This window comes from Erigeron canadensis, chromosome 8 (genome assembly GCF_010389155.1).
Source record: "Erigeron canadensis isolate Cc75 chromosome 8, C_canadensis_v1, whole genome shotgun sequence".
Taxonomy (NCBI): Eukaryota; Viridiplantae; Streptophyta; class Magnoliopsida; order Asterales; family Asteraceae; genus Erigeron; species Erigeron canadensis.
Genome location: NC_057768.1, coordinates 28,088,243 through 28,097,426, shown reverse-complemented (window position 1 = coordinate 28,097,426; position 9,184 = coordinate 28,088,243). Strand labels below are relative to the sequence as shown.

General features: G+C 34.7%; 2 protein-coding genes across 2 annotated transcripts; both read left to right on the top strand.

Moving 5' to 3' along the window:
* Positions 1 to 1,012: 1,012 nt before the first annotated feature.
* LOC122610550 lies at positions 1,013 to 1,537 on the top strand. Its single transcript, XM_043783529.1, has one exon. The coding sequence runs from the start codon at positions 1,013 to 1,015 to the stop codon at positions 1,535 to 1,537; it is 525 nt and encodes a 174-aa protein (XP_043639464.1).
* Positions 1,538 to 4,706: 3,169 nt separating this feature from the next.
* LOC122611049 (trihelix transcription factor DF1) lies at positions 4,707 to 7,674 on the top strand. Its single transcript, XM_043784002.1, has 3 exons — positions 4,707 to 5,117; positions 5,531 to 6,459; positions 6,605 to 7,674. The coding sequence occupies exons 1-3, from the start codon at positions 4,780 to 4,782 to the stop codon at positions 7,294 to 7,296; spliced, it is 1,959 nt and encodes a 652-aa protein (XP_043639937.1). The 5' UTR covers positions 4,707 to 4,779; the 3' UTR covers positions 7,297 to 7,674.
* Positions 7,675 to 9,184: the final 1,510 nt, after the last annotated feature.

Sequence of the window (9,184 nt, the reverse complement as noted above, 5' to 3'; positions counted from 1 at the left end):
TAACTCGTTGTTCAAAACAAATTAGGAAAAATAATAATAATAATAACAACAATAAAAATAAGGGAAAATGATCCGTACTACAGACTTTACCTAAGCTTTGGTACTACCATTTTTAAAAAAATTACAAATTAAACCTTTGAATTTGATAAACATATATAGCCCTTCCTGAATTTTACATAACATCCCTCTGAATTTTACATTAAGAAGGTGACATGTGGTATCCACTAATTTTCTTTCCTAATCTTGCCCTCTGATTTCTCCACATGTCATCATCTCATAGTTAGGAGGATTATTAGGCTATTTGGTTAGAATAATTAATCATTTCCCTTTTACATAATCCATCTACTTTACCTAAGATAGGTACTGCATGGTTTACATAACCTTTTCTCTAAAAATAATGGCAATCATATCGTAAAGCTAAAGTTATACAAAAATTAATAACAATCTTTAGTTGAGTTATGATATAAAAATGGAACGATAAAATAGTAACAACTGTGCTTAATTGTGTTTTAATAAGAAAAAAAAAAATACTACTTTTGTGTTTAAATACGATAAACATCAATAACGGAAATGATGTTTTCATTATGAGAAAAAGAAATAAAAAGTACTGTAATTTGTTCATTCTTGGAATTAATGAATTACTTGTGAAGAGTCTCCTCACAGGATAGATTTTCAATTGAATCCATTGATAAGAAATTTCTATCACTCAAAAATCTCGATGGAAAAAGTTACTTAAGTCCCGCAGTGATCAAATTAAATACTCAAGATAAATCTCTTTGTGTCCTTGAGTTTTAGCTCACTGGTTATAAAGCTATCCTCCTTTGCATGAGGTCTTGTGTTCAAACCTTGAGCAAGACATAGGAATTATCCTACTTCTTCTGATGAATCCACGGGTAGTTCGTTGCAATTTATACTTAAAGCACATAAATATCTTCAAGACACGACAAGCTCTAGTGAATTCCGACTCTGTCAAAGTATAGATCATCCTCGGGATATTGGTCTTCAAACTCTAATGAACGATTGGTTCGTTGAAGAACCAAAGTATGACGAAGCTTATTTTCATCGCAAGTTTCGTATGGATAAAAGTATGTTTTTATCCATAGTAGACGACATTGAAGCTAACTTCCCATATTTTCAAGAAGGATACGACGCTCGATTCAAAAGGAGTTTCACAGCGATACAAAAGATCACATCGGCCATTAGACAACTCGCAACGGGCAACGCGCCCGATGAGTATGACGAGTACTTATGCATGGCTGCAAGAACTTCAAGTGAAAATCTTGATTATTTTTGTGATGCTATAATTAAGTTGTACGACCGAGAGTACCTATGTAGGCCGACTCAACACGATGTTGCATGCATTTACGAGGCCCATGAAGCTAAGCATCACAAGCCCGACATGCTTGGTAGCATCCATTGTACCCATGTCGAATGGAGGAATTGTCCTAGAGCGTTGAGAGGGCAATATACGAGAGGTGACTATGGTGTTCCTACTATTGTGCTTGAGGTTACGGCATCACAGGATTTGGGGATTTGACATGCCTTTTTTTGGAGCGCTGGGGTCGAACAATGATTTCAATGTGTTGAATCAATCCGATTTGTATCTTACGGAGATACAAGGAACGGCTCCATACAGTTCATTTTATGTGAATGGACGCTTTTACAAACGCGGTTACCATCTTACCGATGGAATCTACAACAAGTGGGCGACCTTAGTTAAAGCATACCCGTATCCTACAGACCCAAAGGAAAAGAAATTCAAGAGGTTACAAGAGGCAGCAAGAAAAGATGTGGAGCGAACATTCTGCTTAAAGAAAATGGAAGATTCTCATTCGACCTTTCCAGCCTATGACCAAAGAGAAAATTGCTCAATATGTCTATGCGGTGTGTAAAGTATTATGTTTTAAAAATTTTAATGTTTTAGTTTATATAGTTTTTGAAATTATATAATATTAAAAATAAATGAAAAAGAAATGAAATGATATTAAAAATAATAGAAAAAGATATGATGAGGTGGAGATTAGGTGAAGTACGGGGAAAGTGACGCCAGTGATTTGGGAAAGATGGGGAAGATTGGAGAATATTGAGGTGGAAGATTTTGATTGGTAGTAAACTTTGGGGAAGTGGTAAACCCCCCCCCCCCCCCCCCCCCCTAGTAGATTATAAAGGGGGAGGGAATGGTTCCCAACAAAGTATACTTATCCAACCTCTCCTCCAATAAAAACCTTCAAACTCACAACTATGTAATTCTACCCATTTCTTACCCAAATCATAAGTATATCATACCCAAATCATTAAACTTACCAAATTTCATTTTTTTCCATTTTTTTACATAAGTATATTAACTAAACATTTTATTAAAAAACTTAAATAAACATTACTGTCATTAGATAATATTTAAAAAAAAATACATAATAATATTAAAAAATACATAAAAATAAAAACAGTAGACTTATTAAAAAAAACTAATCGTCGAGATATGCCAAGTCTTGAGCCCACACGTGTTCAGTAAGGTCATAGCAAAGACGATGATGGATATCTTCGTTTAGTAACTCCCTTAACACGCTATCGTCGAACACTAGTTGGACCGGCAAGTCCATTATGTGAACCAGTGGGATTGCTCTGCCATCGCCTTTCATCACCATGTTGTGCAAAATAGCGGTTGTTCACGTAGAATGAAGTGTCTGGTGCCGTGCCATTTCGCTTCGTAAGATACAAGTCGAATTGGTTCAACACGTTAATGTCATTGTTTGAACCGGCAACACCAAAACAAGCATGCCAAATCCACATATCTTGGGAAGCGTTTATCTCAAGCATAATAGTGGGTCCATTATGATCACCTCTTGTATAATGTCCTTTCAAGTGTCTAGGACAATTTAACCATTGGACGTGTGTACAATCAATGCTACCAAGCATCCCCGACCTGTGATGGCGCTCTTTATGGGCCTAGAAAATGTGAGCCACGTCGTATTGACTAGGCCTACGTAAGTACTCTCGACCATACAACTTAATTATGACGTCACAAAAATGAGTAAGGCACTCGCGCGCGGTTTGAGCGACCATATGTATGTACTCATCATACTCGTCGGGCAGATTGCCCGTTGCAAGTTAGCGTACCGCCGAGCTGACATTTTGGAGCGCCCTGAAACTTCTTCTCCCACGTGCATGGATCCCCTATTGAAAATATGAAAAATTGGCCTCGATGTCGTCGACGATATTCAAAAACATGCTTTTACCATTCGGAATTTCTTTCAAAAGTAACCTTCATCGTATTTTGGTTTGTCAACAAACCAATCATTTAGTAAAATTTGATGACCAATTTATCGTTGCTGATTTACTGTTCGGCGGTGTTGAATGTTGTTGGAGGATGTCGTGTATTGCATCCATTGAATCACATTTTGCAAGAACCGAGATTCCGATTCCACAACAACACACCGAGATTCCGAAGAATTGGAAGACATTTTTACATTGTTGTGTAGATAAGTAGTGATTATTTAGTAAATGTGGTATGAATATTTTGTGTGTATGTTGTGTGTTTAAAAATTAAAGGTGAAATGTATATATAGAAGGAGAAAATGTTTTTTTTTTTTAATATATTGTCAAGTAGCCGTTTGGGGTCGTACCCGAATGGTGGCGGCGGTGTTACGATTGGTTTCAATGAACCCGACTCCAAGCCAGAGTAGTAATCCCTTCCCCTAAGAACACACATGTTCGACCTAAAATTATAACGGGTCATCAACTACCAAATGATTCGGCTATTTATAGTACAATTTTTTTCATGTCTAGTTAAAATGTTTTAATTAATGTAGTACTTTTCAAGAATTATCAGTAAATCAATGTTAGTTGTATTAGAATTGCGTGGCAAACTGGCAACTACTATACTAATTCAACAAACAAATTTGTTTAAATAAAACGCAAGAAAACTTTTTTCTAACAAATAGTTTGATGGTCGGCAAGAAACACCGAAATAAAGACAATGTAGAGAAGGTTTCGATAATAGTGGATTCGGGAGAAGGGAGGTTGTGATTGTAAAGATATTGTAAATTAAGTGAAAATAATACGATTTTATTAGAAAATTAAATGATGTGGGTGACTAAAAATTGTTGAAAATGACAAATACATATAACAAAAGAACATTTTTGATTTTTTTTTTTCAAAATATTAATAACTCAAATTGTTAAACAAAAATCTTAGTTTTAAACTAACTCAGCAAATTATTTTTTGCAATGTTGGAATATAACAAAATAGTAGACTACTCGTATAAGCAAAAGTATATAATACGAAAAGGAGGGTGTTATCTATCTGTGCCATTTACTGACAGATAAACCAAAGTGACCCTTGTGTGGTGGTCTCTGAAACTTTTCTTAAACAAGCAGATAAAGGGAAGAAAATAATAACAATACCAAAAGATTCCCTTACCCATTTATTATTTATTTTTATTATTATTCAGTTTTTTATTTAAATAATAATTTTCCATCTTTACTGCTACTTTATTTAAATTTAATTTCTGATTTTTCTTTTTTTGGGTGTGAGATTGACAGGCAGATCAGATCCCCACCGAAATAAATTAATAAATTCACCATACATCCAATCTTACATAAAACCCTCAAGAATTCACCATCTTTTATTTTGTTTCTTTATTTTTCTTTTTTCTTTTTTATTTTTTCAAAAAAAAAAAAAGAAATTTTTTTTTAATTTCAATTCTATCCCCCACCCTCTCTATAGTAATTCAATTGACTTCTCTTTCCAATAGTACTATACTAGTATCTTCATTTTTAGATGATGCTACAAGGTGGTGGTGGTGGAGGTGTTGTTCCGCCAAATATAAGTAGTAGCTCCGGTGACGGCGGAGCTACTGGTGGTTCCTCTACTCACCTTCATGACACCACTACCACTATCCCCACCGCCACCCCTGGTGGCGGTGCGGCTGATATCGGTAGTGGTAGTGGTGGATATAGTGAAGACGAAAGAGGAAGAATTGAAGATAGCGCCCGAAATTCGGCTGGTAATAGATGGCCTAGACAAGAAACTTTAGCTTTGCTTCAAATCCGTTCTGATATGGATTCTGCTTTTCGTGATTCAAGTCTTAAAGGTCCATTATGGGATGAAGTTTCCAGGTACTAAAAACCAAATCTATATATATATATATACAAACATATATATACATATATACATATTTTTTTCAAAATTTGGATAACTTTTGAGTACTAATGAAACTTTACTTTTATTACATGATTGAAAAAACTCAAAAGTTTATGTGATTTTTTTTCCGGCTAACCGGAATCAATAAGTTAATTTGTTAATTAACAAAAAAAAAAAAAAAATACAAAATTCAATTCGAGTTTGAATTCGAATTGAATTTTGTCTTGATATATTTAGATTTATCTAGTTATTACCTTTTCAACTCTTGCCGGATTCTAGCAAGTGCTCAGCCGGGATTTAATGAATAAAATATTGTATTTGATGAGTTGTTATAAATTATTATATAATTTTATATATGTATAAATTGAATTTTTTTTGTATTTATCAGGAAATTAGCTGAGCTTGGCTATCATCGAAGTGCCAAGAAATGTAAAGAGAAATTCGAGAACGTTTATAAATACCATAAAAGAACTAAAGAAGGTAGAACTTCAAAGGCTGACGGAAAAACCTACAGATTTTTTGATCAATTACAAGCTTTAGAAGGAACTCCGGCCACCGTCGGCGGCCACCATCCGCCACCGCCGGTTGTTTCTCAGTTACCGCCACCTCAGCTAAATTCATCAATGTCGAATACTCAGATTCCATCAGCGGTTACACCTATTAGTGTAGCCGTGTCTCATCAGAATAACGTGGATCCGATATCGGTTGCGGCTCCGGCTGTAGCAATGCCGAGTATGAATATTAATCATGTCGGTGGGTTTCAGTTTTCGCAATTGAATATGTCTGGGTCGACGGATTCGAGCTCGTCGTCGACGTCTTCGGACGACGAGCCAACGGAGAGACGGAATAACCGGAAGAGGAAATGGAAGGAGTTTTTTGGGAAGTTGATGAAAGAGGTAATTGATAAACAAGAAGAAATGCAATCGAAGTTTCTCGAGACGTTGGATAGACGCGAACGAGACCGGATGGCGAGAGAAGAAGCGTGGCGGATGCAAGAAATGGCGAAAATGAAACGAGAACACGAGCTTTTGTTGCAAGAAAGATCGATGGTGGCCGCAAAAGACGCGGCCGTCATATCCATCTTGCAAAAGATAACTGAACAAAACCCGAATGCTGCTATCCCGCAAGTCCCAGCTATGCAGCTACTTCAACAACAACATCAACAACAACAAAACCAAAATCGTCCGCCGCCACCGCCGTCACCGTCGCCGCCACCACCAACACAACCGGTGACAACATTGCAACAACAACCACCACAACCCCAACATCAGACAAAACATCAACAACAACAACAGCAAGCAACACAAACTTTGGCAGGTGCAGTCACCATCTATTCATTTTCTAATGATACTTTTTTTTTTATACTCTTATAATTTATAGTTATAAGTACTGTACAACTTTTTGTGAATTACGCCTGTTCATTCCTTCACAAATATATATCCTTTTTAACTACTTATTGCAGTACCCGTACCAGTACCGGTATCAGTACCTACTCCACCAGTTAAAAATCTCGATAACGGCGGTGGAGGAGGAGCAGGAGGAGGTGAGAACATACTACAACCAAGCCCATCAAGATGGCCAAAAGCTGAAATAAACGCATTGATCAGGCTCCGAACGACTCTCGACACCAAATATCAAGAAAGCGGTCCAAAAGGGCCGCTTTGGGAAGAGATATCATTAGCCATGAGGAAACTCGGATACAACCGAAATGCCAAAAGATGCAAAGAGAAATGGGAGAATATCAACAAGTATTACAAGAAGGTTAAAGAAAGCAGCAAAAAACGACCCGAGGATTCCAAAACATGTCCTTATTTCCATCAGCTTGATGCAATTTATCGCGAGAAAGCGAGTACTAGTGGGAGTACTATTAACCCCGGGTTTAGTTTAAAGCCCGAAACGACCCAAATGGCCCCGATAATGGCCCGACCCGAGCAACAATGGCCATTACCGACAGCCGTCCACGAACACCAACATCATGAGCAACAACAACAACCGCAGTCAAAAACAAATGAACATGGTGAAAACCATCAGAATGTCGACCAGAACGAGGACGATTACGACGATGACGACGGCGAGGACGAGGATGAGGACGAGGAAGGTGGTGATTACGAGATTGTTCCAAACAAGACATCATCAATGGCTGCAGTTGAATGATTGAAATTTATAGACAGTGGGAATAGAAGACACTGAAAATGTGGGTCATGAGTTGCAGAAATTGTCCGATGGGTACTCGGGTCGGGTTAAGGAATACGAGTACTTTGAAGAATCAAACCACATGGGTGTCGGATATGGGGAAAAGAGTTCAGGGGGTGTAACTGTAACATTGTAAGTTTTTATATTTACAGTGGTATATTTGTGGTTTTTATTTATGATTTATTTATTATTTGCAAGAAGAATAAAATAATGAGGGAAAACATAGATGGAATAATTATCCAATAAAAAAAATCCAAAAGGTAAGTTGTAATTTTTATATTTTTGTTCATGGGGGTGTAAATGTGAGAAATAGTTAATTTTTCATTCTCTTTTTTGAAATGACTCCACTGCAAATTTTACAGGACTCTTTATATATATCTTCGTATTTATTTATTAACTTTCATTATTTTTATACGGTTTATGTACGTACGTAAGTTACTGTCGTTTTTATCGGGTTTTATGTCCTAATATTACATGATGTACGGATGAGATTGACATGTAAAACAACCTTATATATATCCATCTAAGTAAGAGGTTGTTTTCAGGTTATATACTGTATATATATATATACTTAGTTAATTTGTTCAAAATTATAATATAATTTTTAATCTAACAATAGTCCCAAAATTTATAAATTCATCTTTTTATATGCACTACGGTCTTTAGTGAAATGTTAAATTAAAAATAACTATTTGTGATATGACACTGGAATTTTCTTATTAAAGACTAAATATATGTAAAATATTTATTAATTTTGTATGAATAATGTCGCTTTTTACCTGAAAATTTACTTCAACATTAATATATATTATATTTTTTTTTTCTGTTTCAATTTTTACAAATTAGTTAAAAAAAAGTTCTGGTAATTTTAATTGTGATACTACGTTTGTTTTATTTTCCATTGAAAGTTACATAGTGTACATGTTGCATGAAAAGGACAAAAAACTTTTTTGTTATTTTATAAAGAAAAATAATTCATTTTACATGGATCTAATGTATATTATATATTTATTCATTTAGTTAACATTTATTTGAAATAACATTTTATTGAAGAATATGAACTATCATTAAAATAACTTTTTTGCTTAAAATATTGAATTGTTGATTATGAAAGAAATTAATGTTGATACTTTATCTGTAGTTTTTATATTTTCTAAAAAACATTATGTATGCGTAAACCAATTTTTGTTAGGTCGTTAAAACCTTCATTGATCTATTGATTTTTAAGCCAACTGTGCTCCATCAATATTATAATTAAGATGTGATATACAATGAATATATCACCAAACTTATTATTATATGACATACGATACAAGATAATATATTGTACACAACAAGTTTGAAATGGGTGTTATCATATAGATAATTAAGGCTCTTAGTAACGATACAAGATAAATCGTGTAAGATACGTACATATAACAAAAATCATACTCAGATTTAAGCACACGATTTTTAGCATCTTATTTTTATGTCTCTCGATCGTCACCGAGTCATCTAGCAAAATATACTAATTATATCCCTAAGTCATGCATCTTGCAAAGAATATACTAATTTTATCAAATGTATATTTTTCACTAAATTAAGATAGCAGTAGTAATGTGCATTAATTTCGCCAATATTGGGACCATGTTTTCGTCCGCACTAGCTAAGGCATAACCGCTGCTCAACTAACAACTACAACTTGTGATGCCATGTAATAATTGAAATTTGAAACACAGAAAAGTATATACTGTAATAGAAAGAAAGTTATAATATGTTATTATTTCACCTAAAATGATGAAAATGTTACCTGATTTGATTGAAAATAAATGTACGTGTTCTAATTTTGCATGAAACTAAAAAAAAAATC

Excerpts from the sequence above, each read along its gene's own strand:
- LOC122611049 (XM_043784002.1), top strand. The coding sequence starts at position 4,780 with ATGATGCTACAAGGTGGTGGTGGTGGAGGTGTTGTTCCGCCAAATATA. Across the intron at positions 5,118-5,530 it reads TTATGGGATGAAGTTTCCAG|GAAATTAGCTGAGCTTGGCT; the intron begins GTACTAAAAACC and ends TGTATTTATCAG. Across the intron at positions 6,460-6,604 it reads AGCAACACAAACTTTGGCAG|TACCCGTACCAGTACCGGTA; the intron begins GTGCAGTCACCA and ends TACTTATTGCAG.
- LOC122610550 (XM_043783529.1), top strand. The coding sequence starts at position 1,013 with ATGAACGATTGGTTCGTTGAAGAACCAAAGTATGACGAAGCTTATTTT.